The 20,434-nt window shown below is 40.9% G+C and overlaps 1 protein-coding gene across 2 annotated transcripts in view; it reads right to left on the reverse strand.

The window, feature by feature from the left end:
• The window catches only part of elmo3 (engulfment and cell motility 3), a 43,403-nt gene that overhangs the window by 4,100 nt on the left and 18,869 nt on the right, over positions 1-20,434 (reverse strand). For both annotated transcript variants that reach the window (XM_034686431.1, XM_034686432.1), the window contains exons 5-16: positions 19,574-19,624; positions 19,101-19,270; positions 17,064-17,163; positions 16,803-16,954; positions 16,174-16,252; positions 13,865-13,915; positions 13,616-13,738; positions 12,019-12,141; positions 11,823-11,927; positions 11,604-11,712; positions 11,364-11,500; positions 1,139-1,302 (exon numbers count right to left, since the gene is read on the reverse strand). In XM_034686431.1, the coding sequence (XP_034542322.1) occupies positions 1,139-1,302; positions 11,364-11,500; positions 11,604-11,712; positions 11,823-11,927; positions 12,019-12,141; positions 13,616-13,738; positions 13,865-13,915; positions 16,174-16,252; positions 16,803-16,954; positions 17,064-17,163; positions 19,101-19,270; positions 19,574-19,624 (1,364 nt within the window). The remainder of the gene's footprint in view (positions 1-1,138; positions 1,303-11,363; positions 11,501-11,603; positions 11,713-11,822; positions 11,928-12,018; positions 12,142-13,615; positions 13,739-13,864; positions 13,916-16,173; positions 16,253-16,802; positions 16,955-17,063; positions 17,164-19,100; positions 19,271-19,573; positions 19,625-20,434) is intronic.

Below are 20,434 nucleotides of genomic sequence, written 5' to 3' on the forward strand. Positions count from 1 at the left end.
TCTGAAATCAGATCCTAAAGACCGTAAACTGTTGGTGTCCTTGTGTTTGGTTTGTCTCAGCGGTGTAGCCGTACCTGGGTTGAGCGTAGATCAAACGTTCTTCAGATCAGTGCGTTCATTTAGTGGTGGTGATGATGGCTATGACTGAGAAGGATGATGATTCTCTACATGAGCACCACGGCCGTATTTTAAACCCACGTTTGAGGTTTTGAAATAAAGAATGATTGTTTGTATTGTTGTAAATCTCTGATCTGTTTACCACACAAACTTCATCACAGCCTACAAAGCATCAGCATCTAACCTGAGAAAGCATGTGGAGATCTGGAGCTAACACACTGCTTTGATTCCAGATGAACATTGTAAACTTGTCTGTGCTTGTAGTAACTTAGTTTATATTTCATGGTAGACTTTTTACATATGAAATCATGTTTTCTAGTTAACAGAACGGAGCAGAATGTACACCCATGCATTCTTGACTGCACTCATGCTTTGTGAAAATACGTTTAGAGATATTTTAAAAAGTACTTTGAATACTTCAGTATTTTTAAAATCAAGTAGTCCAGGACTTTAACTCAAGTCAGAATCTGACTGAACAACTTTCACTTGTATTGGAGTAATGTTTGACCAGGAGGATCTAAACTTTGACTTAAGTAATGAAGACGTGGACTGTATCCACCACTGGCTAGAACAGTGAAGCTGTCTGCTCATCTTTAGTATCACCAACAGTCTTCATAGCGTGGGATTCAGCTGCTTTGTCTGCCCCGTGTTATAAACATCACACTGTGGTTTTCACAGCAAGCTTTTAAAGTCATGTCCTGCCTCTTGAGACATCTCCCCTCTCCTCACCACTTCAAAACTTCAGACTGTGAGGTGAACATGCAGCTTTGGTAAACTATGGTGGCTGAGCAGTTTCTGGACAGTTTCAGGAAAACACCTAAGTCTACTGATTCTTCTCTAAAATGATCGGATCATGTTGGTGATGTGGGTTTCTTGGTGTGTTTCTAAATGACTTCCTGTTCAGAGGGTCATCCTTGAACATGCAGCTAAAACAGAAGGAGACAAACAAAGCAACAAGCTGCACATATACATGATTTCACCCTGCATTGATATCTGGTATGTAAACTTCCTGCTAACTTACAGCACAGGAGGAGCCAGAGTCTCTTCTTGGTGCAGTCGTTCTGTCTGCCGCAGTTTGAGGATCTCGCTGTAGTTCAGAGCGTTCACTTTGTTCTTGAAGAGCTCCAGGGAGGTCGGCTTACTGGACAGCGTCCTGGTGATCTGCTCCCTCACCACCTGCATCACCTGCGCATGGAGACATGGAGATATTACAGACTGTACTGTTTAATGCAGGCTGTGTAACAGGACAGGAAGGACAGGTGTTAAGTTTTGTTGATTTGTGTTTAAATGAATTGGTAGGAGAGTCGCTCAAACACCAACACATCCTTTGGTTTTACAGATCTGAGCTGAAGTGGGCACAATGTTCCTGTACTCATTTACACATTATCAACTTTAGAGAGAGGCATAAATGAGTTTTCCATACAGTGTAAGAGCTGTTAGAGGTCACAGTCTCCATGATCACACACAGCTGGAGACTGGTGAAAGAGGAGTAACAAGCCCAAACTGAATTCTTCCAACATTTTGCTCTAGAGGCTGAAAGAAAACTTTCAGGCTCAAAAATGAAGCAATAAAGGTTTGATTTATTTCTGAGCAGAGCCATGTAACACTAATCCAATCTGATGTTGTCTTTCTATAATCCACGTATCTTCTCGTATTAGTGTTATTTTTCACTTCATCACCAGCAGTAAGGTCCTTCAGATTAATCAACATGTCTGACTTGATTCTGTCTGTTTTATTTGCATTGATTCTTGTTGCTTTTATAGTATTTTTTAGACTTCTCTCCGTTCAGCCTCACTGCTAAATGTTTACTCACTTACTCAGTAAACAGGTGACACTTCTAGATACTTTCATTGCACGTGTTACAGGGAAATGGTATCAACATATTCACACATTTTCAACTCGCTATAAGTTCCTCTGCTGCTTCATCACTCTGTCTGGTGTCTCCTTTGTCTATGCTGTCACTTCTGTGTAATGTTCATGCAGCCTAGAAAAAAGTGGAATGTACTTAATGTTTGTTATCTTCTGAGTTCCTGCCTTTGCTCTGTCCGTCACAGCACTTTGTAACCGTCTGATCTTAAAGGTGACATATCACGCTTTTTTCATCAATATATATTGGTCTAAGAGGTCCCCAAAACATGTCTTTAAAGTTTATGCTCAAAAAAACACTTTGAAATCAGATTTTGGCATTCCTTAAAAGCGCTCTTCTTCAGTCCTCCTCAGAACACTCTGTTTTCCCTCTGACCACGCCCCCTCAGGAAGTGCATGTGCCTCGGCTCTCCAGCACGTTGATCTAATGTTTACATGTTGGCTGAATATACACGGCTGCTCAGAGATCGCGTTACTTCAACCCTCTGAATCTGATCCAGAATCTGATCCTGACGGAGAGGCGCCTGTAGCAGGACCTTTCTGAACAATTGGTCATAGATTTAGTGTTTCTTGTTGTTTTATTTGTCAGTATGTCGACGTGTGTCTTGGTACACAGCTACAGCTACAGCTACGAACATGTAGCTATGTGGCTATGCTAATTAGCGCTAGCACTTATCCATGACAAATAAATATCATCCACTAGATCTTCAAATCTGCAGACGTGGGGAGTAAAACCGACCTCTGCCAGAAAGGCAGCGGGACCTTTCTGAACGATTGGTCACAGATTTAGTGTTTCTTGTTTTATTTGTCAGTATGTTGACGTGTGTCTTGGTACACAGCTACAGTTACGACATGTAGCTATGTAGCTATGCTAACTAGCGCTAGCACTTATCCATAATAAATAAAAATCATCCACTAGATCTTCAAATCTGCAGACGTGGGGAGTAAAACCGACCTTTGTGTTTATTAAGACAGCCTACAACTAACATGCCTCCCTCCTAAGCTCCTTGTTAGCACACATTTGTGCAGGTAATGAAAAACGGAGGGGGGATTCAGTATTATTTTATACAGTCTATGGGCTGAACAAGCTCCGAGCTCTGACTCCGTGACAGACCAGATATTGTTGTTACGTAACAAAAACACGGAAGTCTGAAACAGCTTGTTTCACACACATTTACAGAAAGGTGTAGAAATCAAAACAGGGGCAGAATGGATTTTTTTCATTCTCGGGGGGTTTGTAGACATGCCAGGGAAACATATGTCAGGTAGAGAACCATTAAAATGTCAATTTTGCATGATATGTCAGCTTTAAAGGTGATATTTGAATAAAGTTACTTTTATAATCTAGAGCCTGCTTACTTTCTTTGAGCACATCCAAAAGACGGTGGGGTTAGAATAAAGTTGTAGTTCGTAAAAAGGACTAAAACTTTGTAAAGCCTTCATACGCTCTGGCAGCACTCATCCTTTCACACCAACACATTAACATAACCTCACACATTTATACACGAAGTGCAACACATGGCAAATTCTCAACAACTGCACAAATAAATACACTATAGGGTCTGCTTCAACAAGCTGTACGGGGGATATCATCTTGCCCGAGAACACTGGAGGAGCTGACCCGGTCTACCTGAAGCTTTGCCTCCAAACACAGAGGTGACAGAAAAACAAGAAACCCCTGATATCACTGTGTTAACCCTGACTGTTACGTGTTACATTTTAAACCCAATGAGAAAGTTTTAAAACCAAGATGTGGACCAAAGATCAAAACCTCAATGAGTCCTGCAGGAGTGCTTTATTTCATCTCCTCCATCCAACTTGTCCTCTTAGCCACGCCCCTTCTCTCTGATCCATTCACAAAACCTCCCGCCTTCCTCCATCCTCATTTAAAGGTTTAGAGCTCCTCCCGTCTGCACTGTCAAGTCACATAAACCTCATACTGACTCACCATCCCCCTCTGACCCGACACAGACCGGTCATCGATCGGACCATCATAACCTCATTTTATGACACATTCATCCAACAACCTTGTAACGGTCAACCAGACTGAAGAAGCTGAGTTAATGAAGGACAGGCTGGTGAAGAAGAAATCAGAAACTAATGATGTGATATGGATGTTACAGCTGCTCTTAAAGCGTCTGTGAGGAGTGTTTGAGTGGTTAATGACACAGGCAGTGATACCTCGTTATGTCCTTCAAAGGTGAACAGGACCATTAATGACAGGACAGATTTTAAGGGGGAAGTTGTCAGGCGAGAAAATATCAACCTATTTTTATTTTCCCACGGCAAATATTCACAATGAGTGTTACTTTTAGTGTTTCAGGACAGCATGAGGAGATTTGTATTTTTGTCAAAATAAACAAAGATGTATCACTTTGACCACAAGGGGCGCCAAAGTTCATCACAGGAGCTCTAAACAGAGTTTGACCAAGAATTTAACAGAACACAAATACTTTAAAGACACTATGAGGAGTTTTTCACCAGCTGAGAAACAGACTGAAACCAACTCTGAGGCCTCTTTATGACCTTCAAAAGCAAACAAAACCATAAACAACAACACTGATACCTTATCTGTTGTCATTTTTAATGCCTTAAACCACTCAGAGGGGGTAGGTGTAAGACCACATGATTGACATTTGGCTTTAGAAACATCCTTTTTCGGTTGTTTTCATGGCAAATAATCACATTGAGTTATAAATCTGGCTGTTAAAAAACAACGGGGAGGTTTTTTGTTGAAAAAACTACGTTTGCATGTACAGAACAAGAGATAACAGGTATCACTTTGTCCACAACGGGGCGCCAAAATTGATATAAATCAAAAGTTCCTCACAGCAGCTTTAAATAAATGAATGGAAAATAAAAAATATGTACCATACAAAATACCACAAAGTATAAAGACAGGAACAGGAAAAGAAATAGAAATGAAGCAACATACATACATATGTATATATAATAAAGACAGATCCAGGCCTAAATACAATCTGATTTAAATTTCATTTATGTTTTTTATTTCATTTTATTTATTAGTTGTAGATTTTTCTCTTTGTACATTTTATTTAAAGTGTGTTTCTGCATTGGGTATCAGATCCTATACTCATAAAGGGGCTAAAAATGAGCTGTTTACTTACAGAAGATAGTCTTATATATATGTAAGAAAACTCATCCAATGCTGACATGCTGTCACATCTTTGTTTTGTCTTGTTTTGTTTCCTTGTTGTTTCTTTTGTGTGTGAAAACTACTAAATAAAAAGTATTAAAAAAAAAGAAATAAAGCAACAAGTAAAAAACATATGTACAAATATATGCTTTAAAGAGAAGCCTTGTGTTTTCGTTCTCTGCTGTTAAACCTGCTCTACGCAATCTAGGGGTCCAAATGGACCAGGCCCTGAGCCTGGACCAGCATGTGAATAGTTTGGTTCGTTCTTCTTTCTATCACTTAAGAAATATCACCAACTTCAGACCTTTTGTGTCCACAGCTGAGCTAGAAATGGTTATTAACGCTTTTGTGTCATCTCGGCTGGATTACTGTAACATGTCTTAGCAATGCTTCCCTGAACCGCCTACAAGTGGTCCAAAATGCTGCTGCTAAGCTGCTGACCAAATCATCTGGTCCTCCGATCCTCATATCTTTGCACTGGCTTCCAGTTAAATATAGAATCCATTTTAAAACTCTTGTTGTTGTGTACAAAGTGCTCAATGGTCAGGCTCCAGTCTACATTAGGGAGCTGCTGAAGCCTTATAACTTCAGCAGAACTCTGAGGTCCTCTGATCAGGGTTTATTGGTTGTGCCTCGTCCCAGGTTAAAAACTAAAGGAGACTGTGCTTTCCAGGTTGTTGGTCCTAAACTCTGGAACAGTCTCCCTCTGGAAATGAGAGCTGTGGACACTGTTGACAGTTTTTAAAAACAGTTGAAGACCTATCTGTTTAGACTTGCCCTTGTTTAATCTGTCTGTTTTTATGTCATGTTTTCTATTTATTTGCAATCTCTGTTTTGCCTTTCAACATTTTTGTTTTGTTGTTGTTGTAAAAGCAATGTGTGACCTCTGTTCTTGAGAGGTGCTCTATAAATAAATCTTACTCACTCACTTGAAAAGAGATAAAATGCTGAGGGATGTGATGTAATGTGATTTAAATCAAATGTATGAAGTTTTTCATTGAGGCAAGTTTTCCTCCAGCACACATGGACTGATGAGGAAATTGGTTCAGTGTTTCACATTTGGATTACAGCACAAATAAGTGTCTGTTGAAGTGCTAGCTGAAAAAAGGTATAAAGCTTCTGTGGTGAAACACACTCAGGTCAGATTTACTGAAGTAGAGAAGTTACAGAGGTGTAGAGTCCGACACTCAGAGGGAGGATGTTTAAAGTTTGACTCTCTGCATGTTGAAGCCCACTTCTTTTAAATATGACTTTCTAAAATAAAATAATATAAATACAAAATATATTATAATAATATTAATAATAATATTAATAATGTTAATAATTATATTAATAATATTATTTTAAAAATACAATTAAATAAGTATGTGAATAAGTATAAATTTAAAAGGTTATATCAAAAAATACTAACAAACAACAGTAATAATTATAAGAATACACAAAGATAACAATGATAATGATAATAATAATAATAATACAAATAATAATGATAATAATGAAAACTAAATATATATTTACACATAGACATCAATGCGACTTTCTAACAGCTGTTTGCATTTACTACTCCTGCATAATTTTGTGTGAGTTTGTGTGTGTTCTGCATGAAGTGATGGGGCTGAAGCTCACTCAGAGAGACAGTGGGTGACCCTGGATACCCTGAAACCAGAGCTCAGGGCTGTGGGTCAAACAGCACCCCTGCATGTGTGTAAAATCTATATCTGTGCGCTTCGGTTGTAAACAGTGGAAAATCTATATCCATCTAATCCATACGAGACTGAGCCGACTGCAGCACTGTGTGTCTGCTCTCGCTCCCCTGACACACTCTGCTGACCTACATCATTCCTGTTCACACCCAATCTGACTGATCCGGAACAATCAGGGACTAGAGTGTAATATGAGCCTTTTCTCAAGACATTAAAGAGCCGTGATACATCAAAACCACAGATGAGTCCAAAGCATGAACAGACTGATCATCGGGGTGAGCTGTTAAACCCTTTACAGCCACACAGAGAATGACAGTTTTTCTATCTGGCAGCAGTGAAGGTGCAGACGGTGAAATCTAGACTGTCATCCTAGTTTGTGTGAACATGCAGAGACACAAAACAAGCAGCTAGAGTTTCACATTGTGCCGCCCTGCTTTCCCCCCCTGAGCCAAAATAACCTCACTGTCCTGTAACTTTCACACGACACGAGCCTCAGAGACAGACTCTTCACACCGTTATGTCATCTTTACTCTCCTGCTGTAAATCATCTCTGTTGTCAAGCTCAGTTTGAGCATGTTAACGGAAAAACTTTTTTTTTCCTGCTCCTGGAAAATGTGAGAACGGCTGCCTAATCCAACAACTTCAAATCTAACCAACACAAAACACAATTCAGCCAAGAATAAAAGCAAAAGATAACCTTACCTCCATCTTTTTCTCCCTCAGAGTCGACTTTTTACACTCAAATTTAAATCCCAACTTTGAATCCCGTCTGCTTGAACAATCGGAGGAAAGTGACGGGGATGACAGGCGGTGAAAGTGAGGAGCAGAGAGACTGAGATAACCTACATGACAGGAGAGGTGCAGGCATGTGGCTGTTTTGTAAACAGACACCCTGATACTCACACACACACTCACACCCCCCCTCCATCCAGCCTGTGTCATTTAGCAGGACTGGCCAATAGGAGCCACGACTAGCAGCTGTCTCTGATCCTGAAAACCCTGCAGCATGTGCACGTGTGTCAATATGTACATGCATGTGTGTGTGAAGGATGAGCATTATCACAGGGGTTGAAAAGAGTTGTGTAAATACATTCACAGTAATGGACAGAGAGAAGATGTGTTTGGTTTTTAAATACAGAAATACTCCTCATTTACTGAGCTGAAAAACAGGACAGAAATGTAATATTTATAAACACCATTAACAGGTTTTAGAAGAGCAAATGTTTAAGTGTTTCTTTCTCTAAGAGCTTAAAGGCGAAAAATACAGCAAGAACTGTAAATCTTGTTCTAACCTGAGGGGTTGCATTTATTATTCAGGGATTTGAGGGAGACTTTGCATCCTTCTCTCATAAATTATCTTAAACTAAGAGGATTGCTCAAACTTTAAGTGTATGCACAGCTACATCAGCTTATATTTGTCCTGTTGACAGACATCGTTCTGCAAATAACTCAGCGTCCACTTTGTGCAGAAGCTCATAAAGCTGCATCAATGTAATGATATCAAGCTCCTAAGCCCCGTTTGTCATGAAAAACACAAGAGGCTAATGATAAACATATTTATATTTGTTATAATTTATCACTATATATTCAGATTTTTATTTAAATGCTTTCTTAATGATTGTACATTTTATTTAATTGCAACATACCATCATTTATGATTTCTAAAAAGTCGTAGTGGAGCTGAAAATCTTATCTTACTGACTTTGTGATTGACAGCAGCTGAAGAGGCTTTATGCTTCATTATAAAATGATCTTTTTAATGTTAAAGATTCACTCAAAGGTACAATTGAATATGTGCTCAAAGAAAGTGAAATGAAGGTCTGAATGACTCCAACAATGTGCACTAGTGGTCTTATAACAGGGGCTTGTTTAGGTCCCCTGGTACAGATGTGAGGAAACAAATCTAAAAATAAAATAAGCAACAACGATCAATTAAAAAAACATCAGTATCAGACTTTGTAACTCTGATATCAGTGAATATCTGATTTCAAACGTGATCTGAGAATCTCAGGAGCCACAGACTTTTACTCTGATGTTTTCCTTTTCTTGACTCTTCTCCTGTAAATATATCTCATGTCATACGGAGAACAGTCTGAGCATTTCCCCTCACTCATGATGGTCCTGTGGTTTGTGGTCTGTCGTGTTTGTTGTGAATTTGTTGTAAATCAGTGTGAAAGTAATGACACTGATATTTCAGTATCACATATAACACCTCTGGTTTCCACGAGATCCAGCACTCCTTCCAGTCCAGCCCTCTCTCTCTCCCCCTCCCGTGTTGTTTCCCGAGGTTTTACGTTCCCTCTGTTGTCGTGTAATTACTGCTCGTGCCCTGAGCGCTTTGTTTCTCTCATTTCCATCTCCCTCTGTTTCTGCCGCCCACCACGCTTCTCTTTGTCCACCTAATGCCCCTTTGTCTTTGCCCCAAAGCACCCTGGGTAGGGGGCCGTGGATGGAGACAAAAGGCCGGTCTGCTGGCCTGGCACTCAGAACACAGGCCCGGTCCTAAAGGGTCAAAGGTCACTGAGTTTTATGAGTATCAGGAGAGCTCTCTGTTGATGACAGGCGGCCGTGTGTGATGTTGAAATGCGGCCTGGGACAAAAGCTGCAGCATTCAACTTTCTACAGACAAGAGCCCACTGCTGAAGGCTTGGCCAGTCCCATTACCATCATACAGGCACTAAATCATGTCTGTAAAGTCACTGTGTGTTCCTGAAAGCAGGGCCAGCTCTGTCTGTGGGGGGCGAGTCGAAGATGGTCAGCGTCAGAATAAATCCTCCATAAAGGCTCTCTGAGTGAGACTCTGTGTGTCTGAGAGCTCGCCCTTCAAGAGAGCTTTGTTAATGAGAGGATCTTTATCTTCAGGCATTTCATTAATTCTGTGCTTGGAATAAAGGCAATGAATAATAACACATTATTTCATGACTTATGGAACTGTTTTTATGGTTACGCATGTCTAATATTACGTAGACTCACAAAAAAGATTTTAAGTTCTCCTTGGAAAAAAAAGCTTGGCTGTATTTTGTGATTTGTTTGTTAAGGTTGAAGTTAATTGATTTGTTAAATATCCTTTAAACAAGACAACATTCACAACAATTTGCCACTAAGCCATCAAAGAGAAGATATTCCACAGGAGAAATCAACAATCTTAGAAAAGTTTGCATCCTGTGTAAGAGTCTGTTTTACTACTGAACCTGCTGTGAATTCGATTTCCTGCATTTTAAAGGTCAATATGGGCAGAGGCACTGCAAACTAGCTCAGGTTATAACTGCTGTAGTGTGTTGGAGAGTCTTTACCCCAAGCGGAGGAGTTTCAGTATCTTGTGAGATTGACAGACGTATCGTGGCAGCGTCTGCAGTGATGCGGGCCACGAGCTGGGGGTAGTGACCAGAAGAACAAGATTGAGAACACAAGCGGCCGAAATAAGCTTTCTCCACAGGGTGTCTGGGTTCGGCCTTAGAGATAGGGTCAGGAGCTCAGACATCCGGGAGAGGCTCAAAGTAGAGCCGCTGCTCCTCTGGGTCGAGAGGAGCCAGATGAGGTGGTTCGGGCATCTGGTCAGGATGCCTCCCTGGGGAGGTGTTTCGGCATGTCTGTCTAGGAGGAGGCCACGGGGAAGACCCAGGACATGCTGGCGAGATTATATCTCTAAGCTGGCCTGGGAACGCCTCGGTATCCTCCCAGAAGAGCTGGCGGAAGTGGCCAGGAGAGGAGTGTCTGCGCTTCCCTGTTGCCCCCGTGACCCAGACCCAGATAAGCAGAGGAAGATGGATGGATGGATGGATGGATAACTCTCTAAAGGGAAGATCTCCACTCATCTGATATCCTGACTTATCGCCTGAGTGTAATTATGTTTCCAAGGAATTCAAGTTGGTCCATCAGTCACAGACATGATGCTTTATTGAGACCATATTTGTGTTATTCTGTGAACTATGGAGACCAAAATGATGATTCTGGGAGAGTTTAGAGAACGGTGTTATCGACAGATTGAAAAATATAAACGTGACTTGTGTTCCTCCAGCTGGGTCTTTATTATGTTGTTCTCAGTGATCATTAAGAATGATCTGAGGACACTCCTGTACACCCATGATTCAGTCCACTCTCTTAGAGCATCTACGGTGTGTACTGATGACAGACTGACACAGGTTAAGTCAGTGTCTATACCAAAAAGCACAGCTCTGATCGTCTTCCTGGAGCTCCACTTCTTATAGAAGCATTTTGTCACTTTAGTAACTTTGATTATCTTCTTCTTTACTGAGTCTTACATGAGGAGATTATTACCTCTCTTATGTGAATGTTAAGGTATGAAGATCTCAGATCGAAGCAAAGCTTACAAGGTTCATATTGCAGGAAAGAGATGAAAACCTTCCCAACAACTGGGACAGCAACCAAATAAAGTATTTCTTAAAAGTGAAGTTAAGCTGGGTGAAATAACCTGTTGTTTCAAAATCTTTTTGCATGATACATTAGAGAGCAACCATGCTATGACATGCTAAGCTAAGCTAAGCTAAGCTAAGCTGTACCTTGTCAAAGTCCTCCTGTGTGGCTCTCATCTCCTTCCAGGTCTTGTTGAGCAGCTGAATGCAGACACAGAAAAGCTCCTCCATCAGCCGGTCCTGACTGAAGAAGATGGGGTGGTAGTCTGACCCTGTCTCTGAGGCTGTTTACAGAGGGACAAAACAAGAATAAGTATTCAAAGTTTTAGATGAGTGTTGACTTAGTGTTATAAAGTCATGGCTTTGAAAGGTTGGAGGTGAACTTACGAGGCTCTCCGATTCGAAGGATTTCACACAGGATGAGCGTGAGCTGGATGCTGCTCCTCGCAAACGGACACTCATGTTTGTCTTCTCTGCTGCTGTTCTCCAGGACAAACTGAGACAGAGGAGAGAGAACAACATCAACATCAAAATATTTTTTTTATTGTGACACAAATCCTTTAAACTGAGATCTTTTGAGTTGACAGCAGATGAAGTCCTGCTCACCCTGCTGTAGGCGTCAGGATAACGAGCCGCAAAATAATACATGGTGTCCAAAGCGAACAGACCAGGCGGCGTTCGCACCAAGTCCTGGCCGGGGTTACTGTTATTCTGAAAGGAGAAGATCAGCAGTGATGTGAAGATGAAAAGCAAACTTAGAGCGTTGATAAGTGACAGCATGACATTTGACGGCATCACTTACAGAGAAGCCTAACTTCTTGAACTCTTTGGCGCAGAGCGAGCGTCGTCTCTCGTGGCTCAGACTGTTCTCACTTTCTGTCTCGAAAGCCGCCTGACGCAGACCGTGAAGGATGTCTCTCTGCTCCTGGAGGGAAGGGAGAGGATGTAGATCGATGAATGAAAAGGTTGGGAGTAACTTCTGAGATAAAGGCTGAGCGGACGACTCTAAGGGTCTGATTCACAAAGGGATTGCACAGCTTTTGTGCCAGCTGAACCTGTGCAAATGAGCCAAGAAAGAAGTCTAATTTTCAAAGGATGCGCAAAGGGTTAAATGCGCCACAGACTGCATTGCAGAGCAAACAGCGTCACTGTGTTTGCATAAGTTTAAATGAGCCCTTATGCACTAATTTGCGGCCAAATAGACCGATTTTAATGCGAATGAACACAAAATCAAAGCAATCTGCACAGAGCTGCAAAACTTCACGACCATTTCTGCACTTTTTTATATTATTTAGGCAATGTACATTGTGAATCAGACCTTAAGACGGAGCAGATAAAGGGGAAACAATTCATGGTAATTTCTTAGTAAATACCCCCCCCCCCGATTGTTTTTTAAATCTCTTAATGGTCTTGGTCCTCCTTATTTTAGATTTGCTTTTATCATATGAATCAGTGAGAACCCTCAGGTTCTCAGGTAGTGGCCTTTTAATGGTACCAAGAGCTAGAATACAGACTCACGGTGAGGCAGCGTTTTATCATCACGGCCCACACCTGTGGAACACCCTACCTGAAGATCTGAGGGCTGCACAGATAAACATTTTTAAAAGCAAACTCAAGACCAACCTTTTTACACTCTCTTTTAACTGAGTTTTATTCTTTTAACAGTTTTATTTCACCTTACTTTATTTATTTTTTTATTAATTAATTAATTTATTTATTTATTTACTATCTAGTTCAAATTCTAAATTACTTTTCATTTATTCTATTTTATTGATTTATTGATTGATTTATTAAGTATAGCATCCTATTTTCTTTTAATGTTTGAATATTTTAGTGTTTTATTATCTTAGAAATGTATTTTATTTTGGTGAATTTAATTTCCTGTGTTGAGTTTTAACATCTCATATTTCCTACAGTGATTCCTTTCTAAGATATCATTACAGCGTTTCCTAAGTTCGTTCAGAAACTTCTTATTTATTTTTTGTTTTATTTTATCTATGTATTTTATTTTCATTGTTATAATTATTGTTGCATATATTGTGTTCTTAACCTTAGAATTGTGGGGTGGGTTTGGAGTCGGGGCTGGGGTTGGGATTAGGATTTTTATTTTCATATTTTTAATTTATTCTATTTTAAGTTGTTTTTATATACAACACTTACAACCCTACATAAAAAAGGTCAATTATCCAGCAACACAGTTATTTTGTCACAAAGTCACTACCATACATGGTTTAATTGATGTATGGAGTAATTCCAGAGACAGTTTGTTTATTAACTCTATCTTTAATTACCAAGATGAATTCTGAAGAGGAAAAATAAACAAACTGTAAAATGTTACCTCATTTTGTTCAGGTCTAACAGAGTCATAAAGCGATCATCAGGAGCTTGTGTGTGCTCACCTGGTTGTAACAGTCCAGAGGCGTCCTCATGCGAGGCTCCAGGTGATTCAGGGTGACTGACTGCAGCACGTAGAGGTAGTGAGCCATCTCATCCTGGACCGCTCCAGAACTGTGGATGATGTTCTGCAACAAGTTTTTATTCAGTGAGTCAGAGTATAGGTTTATTTACATGCCTCTTCACGAGTGTCTCCTTTCATGACAGAATCACAGAAAACTGAGAAATGTTGATGAAAATACGAAGATGTTTACTTTGTAGATGTACTGACGGAGATTCCTCTTATTCAGGAACGCAAACATGTCCTGGAGAACAGAAGAGAGGAAACATGAGACAACATGAGTGTAAATAAAATACATTACAAAGGGTGCAATGACGTGTTTCTGACATTGGGTGGCGTTATAGTGCCAGTCACTGAGAAGTGGGCGGGGCAGGTTGGTGTGATGGACTTTGACCTCTGTGATGAAATCATCTCTTGCTGGTACATGTATGTACAACCCAGCCTCAACTTTCTGCTGATAAAAAGGGTGGATTTGTTGACCTACTGTAAAAGTGAGGAAGTGTGTGTCGTGTGTAATTGTGTGTGTGTGTGTGTGACAAAAAGAGGCTGAGAGAATAGAGACTGGGGGCTGAATAAAGGAACTGTTTCCGTACAATGGGAGAGAGGAGCAGGAACAGAACAGAGGGAGAAAGACTCGACTGTCTGTAGAAAGCTGAGACGAGCAGACAGAAAGAGAAAGACGGGTCGTCTCCGGCCGTCCTCAGACGTAGTGTCTGCAGGATTCTGGCTCACATGGACCATGATCGACTGCTCATGCAAAAACTAGAGATGCAATGATTGAGACTTCAGAGCTGAGACAGGCTCTGATGCTCCGAATAACGATTCAGGTGATAGAGATACAGATTATTTAAATCCATTGTTGACTGATTTTTTTTGTTTGTTATGAGTCTGCATCCATTCCGGCTTCCCAAATGTATCTGAACTTTGTGATATTAATTCAGACCTTCATGCCTCTATCTTTTAGTTGCACAAATTCAGTCCTCCAAGTTTAGAAAACAACCTTTAATTTAACCTTTTACCCTTTTCTAAAAAAACAGCTTCATATTAAGATTTTTAACAAACTGAACGCTGTTTCATAAAAACTATATTAAACCCACAAATCATTAAGAAAGCAGCTAAATTCAAAAATCTGATATACATGAGATCTCTCTCTTCAACACAGTCTCAGCAAACGTGTGTCTAACATGACTGTAACTTGCTAAATGCTGCAAAGTGCTCTGCTCATGGTGGATTAAGATGAGATCAGACTGAGTCCTGTCTGTAAAATGGGACTGGATCTTATCCTGTCTTGATGTTGGGTCTTTGTTAATGATAGAACATAGAGTCTAGACCTGCTCTGTTTGGAAAGAGTCTCAGGATAATGTTTGTTGTGATTTGGCGCTGTATAAATAAAGATTGATTGATTTCATAGCAAAGATACAATGCAACAGATATATCGACTCAAATCAACTACTACAACAATTTGCAGATGTCAGAAATCTGTCAACAGAGCAGAGATCTAATACTGTGTTAATATATCAGCACATCTCCACATAGATGCATCTGTCAGCCTGAGACATTAACGCCTCCCATCAGAAAATAAGAAACCCCAGCTCAGTTAAAGCATGCAGAGAACACACTGATCCAGAGCTGCAGGTAACACCGTCTGGGAGCTACAGACGTATAGAAGGGCCCTGCTCGTCTGAACTGGTACAGCCTCTTTCATGCAAGGACTGAGATGACATTCTCTCTGCATCTTTAGGACGTTCAGGTGCTGATATATTCTGAAACTTGCTTTCACACATGCACCTCACAGCAGGAAATGGTGTGCGACAGGTGCTGTCACAACTTAAAATACTTTGTTTGGAGTAGTTAAGGGGAGGCAGCCCGATAGAGAGTGCAGGAGGAGTGGAAGTGTTGTGTAATAGTGACGGTTTCAGTGTTTATATCACGACCGCATGAATACGAAGAAGAAAACATGACACAGATTACTGAACATCGTCATCACCACGCCCACCGGATCATGGTGAATGTCTCAGACAATAACCTGCTGTGTTCACACATTGGCTCAGATGACTTTGTGTAGGCTAAAAAAAGAAAATCAAGATAAAGTGTGGGTGCAAAGATTTGACTGTTTGTGCCCGTCATTCAGTTCTGACTTCAGACAAGCTGTGTGAAGATACAAGGCATTAGATATAATCAAACAGGGCGACAAAGGATTGTTCTTTCAAAATAAACTTTAAAAAGGGTCAAACTTTGTGCAGGTGTGTAGGCTGTGGGACTCTGAACCTTTGTTTGAAAACTAGGTCCCTGCTTGGAGGATGCAACTTATTGCATCTCACAAATACTCTGTGTTGTAGTTCATCATGCTTCTACACATCAGGGAATTCTCCTCAAAGACTTCATGGGTGGGCTGCATGCCGCTCAAACATGCAGCCCAGCACACGTGTGAAATGATACGAGAGAAAGGAGGGAGAATTCATGAAAATGTGTTCAATAATAGGTAAGAGTCGACAGTAGCACCTGTCTGTCTGAGTCTCCAGCTGTCTGCAGGAGAGCCATGAGCAGGGCCATGGCTTTGGTCTGAATCTGCTGGTTCGTCCTGAGAGGGATCAGAGAGAGAGAGAGAGAGAGAGAGAGAGAGAGAGAGAGAGAGAGAGAGAGAGATAGAGATAGAGATAGAGATAGAGAGAGAGAGAGAGAGAGAGAGAGAGAGAGAGAGAGAGAGAGAGACAGAGAGAGAGAGAGAGACAGAGACATAGAGAGACAGAGAGAGAGAGAGAGAGAGAGAGACAATTTATATCCTCCACAGATACATAAGGAGGTGTGAGACAACACATCAAGATCAAACTTTGAAATCTTGCAGTGATGTGATGAACGGTGTAAACGTTTATTCACTTCCTGTTAGAGAAATAGTGCTGACACTTATCACCCCCCCCCCCCCACACACACACACACACACCCACCCACACACACACACACTCTCTCTCTCTCTCTACAGAGGTGTCAGTCTCTCTTGTTTATTTTTTCCATCAGTACTTTATTTCTTGCTCTATCCGCCTCAGAGAGTAACTCTCATTGCAGTTTGCAGTGCTTCAGTGCTTTTGCTTGATTGTGATGTGAGTGTACGTTTGCCACTTTTGTGAACTTACACCTGCAGGTGAGCGATGAGCCTCTCCATGGTGATTTCTTGTTTGACCTGTAAGAAGAGGCTGTGACTGCTCAGGACCATGCTCTCCAGGATGTCCAAGGACACCTGCTGTATCGACGCATCGGTTGGCTTGGCGTTGACGAAGCTAGCAATCTACAAGAAGTGAAAGAAGGAAAGAGGGGAGGAAAGGAGAAGAAGGTCGGGAGAGTTAGAGGTGCAGCTGAAACAGTGAGAATCTTACAGTGAGCCGCAGGTACGTCACCTTCTTGATGAAGACTGTCGAGAGATTCTCCCAGGAGACTATCCCATGATCCATCAGCTCCATGAAGCCTGTCAGCGTGTGGGTCATGATCACATTACTCCTAAACAACACACAGACAAACACAGGCATCGATAAACAACATTCAGAGAAACTGCTTCTGTATATTTCACTTACCCTGTGTGTTTTAACCATAGACTGTATAAATGATGGATGTAGTATCCGTGATGTCATCCATCTGTTTCTGAAGCGCTGTTTTGAAGCCAATCGTCGGCGGGAGACATATTAGAAATGCTGAACTCAACCAACTGCTGTTGAGCTAGTGTGATGTAAAGAGGCGCGCTTTGAGCCTCCTAGCCAACAGCTAGTGTTCCCGCCTGTCAATAAAGTCAGGAATGCCCTTAAATGGGCAAAACTCGTAATTTTAATATCTTCTGAACTGCTACATTATAAAATAAGTCACCCCACGTACAGTGTGTGCCGATCGAGAAATGAGCCATTCAGACCTAAACCGTTTTTTGAACCAGGCTGTAAACATGTTTATTTCTGCTGTAAAGATCATCTTCTTTGAATGGGTGTGTATGTGGTTTCCGGTGTTTCTGCAGCAAGCCTCAAGTGGACACTCGATGAACTGCAGTAATAACAATTCCGCATGGAGGTTGCCACTTTCTTGTGAAAGTTGTGTGCCCATACACGGATCCATTTATGTATGAGTGAAGGTTTACAGCATGTGTTTATGAAGCAGCAACTTTCGAACTTTCAACATAAATCCAACGCCAAAGTGTTAAAAACTGCAGTTTCTCAAGTGTCCCCTTGAGGCTGGCTACAGAAACCCCATACACACCCATTCAAAGAAGACAATCTTTACAACAAAACTAAACATGTTGCAAAAAAACGGCTTAGGTCTGTATAGCTAACTTCTCTATCGGCACACACTGTACAGGGGGTGAATCTTTCATAACTCAGAAGTTATGAAAATATTAAAGTTAGGAGTTTTGCATAATTAGACCTCAGCTGATTAGACTGACAGGAGGGAACACTGTAGCTGTTAGGAGGCTAAAGACCTGCCTAAACTCCAGTGTTTGCATCACACTTGACACTGTTTTTATCATATTTTACAATAACAAACAAAAAATCTGCTCACATTTGCTGCTTGGTGGGGGTTCTGCATGATTCTATTTGTTAATCTATTATTTTTCAATTTCGAATTAAAAAAAAATTAAAAAGTAAGACATTTAAAAAAAAGGATAAATCACAACCGATTAGCAATAAATCAATTAATTAATACATTAATTAATAAATTAATACTTTTTAGGAATATATTTTATTCAAAGTTTATTTTAAAAAAAGAAGAAAGAGGATCAAGCCTGACTTGTCAATGCTGCACTTTAGACAGTGAGTACAAGTTATTTAAGGTCCTAATAAAGGAAAATATATATTCTATGTGTTGATTTTTCCCTCTTACTGTACTGAAAATGTAAAACAAACTTAAGTTTCAAATTCGTCTTCCTAAAGGAACCGAAACTTTTGTGTATCGTTACACCCCTAATCCTCATCAAGTAATCTTAATGTTGAACCCTTTCAGTGATTCAGTTTCTAGTTTTATCTGTCATCATTTACACTTCTGTAATCTATAACATTTCCATCACTGTGCAAACACTGACTCAGTTCACTCTGCTCCCTGGAAGTCAGTGGGTGTTACTTCTGATCATGGGAGCAGCTTGAAATACATGAACTTATTTACTAAAAATGAAACTGGAAGAGGAATTCAGGGAAGGAAATACTTTTGTTTCTGCAACTTTAGGTCAAGTATTTGTGGCCCTGAATAAACTGACTGCTTCTTTTTTCTGTACATTCAGCTCTGCAGGATCTGCTGCTACATGTGTGAGGATGTCTGTCTGAGGAACAACATTCCACTGCAGCCAGGAAAAACACACTCACACACACACACACACACACACACACACACACACACACACACACACACACACACACACACACACACACACACACACACACACACACACATGCAGTACTCACTCCTTTGAGTCCTCTACTATCTTGACCAATAAGAGGTGTCCGTCCCGGCTGATGAACTCTTGAGCGAATGTGACGTCTGTGGACACACTGGCCAGCTCCTTCAGGGAATCACATCGGACACCTGCATCCGAGCTCTGGATGCCTTTGAACAGGTCTTCTGCACACCGACCCTGTGCTCACCAGCAACAACAACAACACACACACACACACACACACACACAAAGAAACACAACACAAAGTTGTCAATTTCTCCCTTTATATGTGTTCATATCACATTGTTTCTCTTCTTTGAAATGCAGCTCTTGCAACGTTTATAAGAAATGTGTTGAATGAGTTTCTCGTCCGTGCACGCAGCTGATTCTGTGTTTAACAGACAGAAAATCAAAGAGCGAAGTGTCCAGAGGAATGGAGGAATGTGAAGAGAATGAGGTGAAGAACCATCGTGGCAGAGAGCCCGGGCGATGCAGACTCACCGGTGCCTTGGTCAGACGCAGAATGCAGCCGTTCTTGATGTCCAGACGATTCTAAAACAAGCAAACAAACACACACACGCACGCACACGCATACAGGCACACACACACCACACACACCACACACACCACACACACACACCACACACACACACACAGACGTGACAGAAAAGAAAAAGTATTTAAATTGACATGTACAGTGATGGACCACGATGAAGAGGAAGTCAGTTCGCCGCATGCATGCAAACAAACTGTATGTTTCTAAATAGTATAAATAGTCAACAGACGTTTACTACACATATATAGAAAGCTCTGTAACCAACACACGAACACTGGACTCTTATTCTCACATATCTTCAGCAGGAGAAGATACGACTCATTAACTAATAAAAAAGACCTGAATAGATTTTTGAGCAAATTGCAGAAAGATGTTGAGCCCTTAACCTCCTCTGGGAGAAACTTTTTCTGAAACAAGAAGCTGACCCTGGACTCTATTGGATCCTGGACTCTATTGGACCCTGGACTCCACTGAATATATTTGGTGTCATTATTGTGACGAGGTTAGCCTTCCTCAGATCGACCTCAACTCCAGCCTGACTTTGTTACTTTTTGTCTCACAGGGACGACACGGATGAGAATGTATTTCTAGCTTCTGGCTGAGAAAATGTTTGACTTTGAATTATTATTATTTGTTTTAAGTTAGATTTGTTGGCCTTTTTGCCTTTATTTTATAGGACAGCTGAAGAGAGTGGGGAGTAGAGAGTGGGGGAAGACATGCAGGAGATTGTTGACCGGCCGGGAATCGAACCGGTGACCCCTGCAACGACAACTGTAGCCTCTGTACCTGGGGCACTTAGATCACTA

Source organism: Notolabrus celidotus, chromosome 6 (genome assembly GCF_009762535.1).
Source record: "Notolabrus celidotus isolate fNotCel1 chromosome 6, fNotCel1.pri, whole genome shotgun sequence".
Lineage (NCBI taxonomy): Eukaryota > Metazoa > Chordata > Actinopteri > Labriformes > Labridae > Notolabrus > Notolabrus celidotus.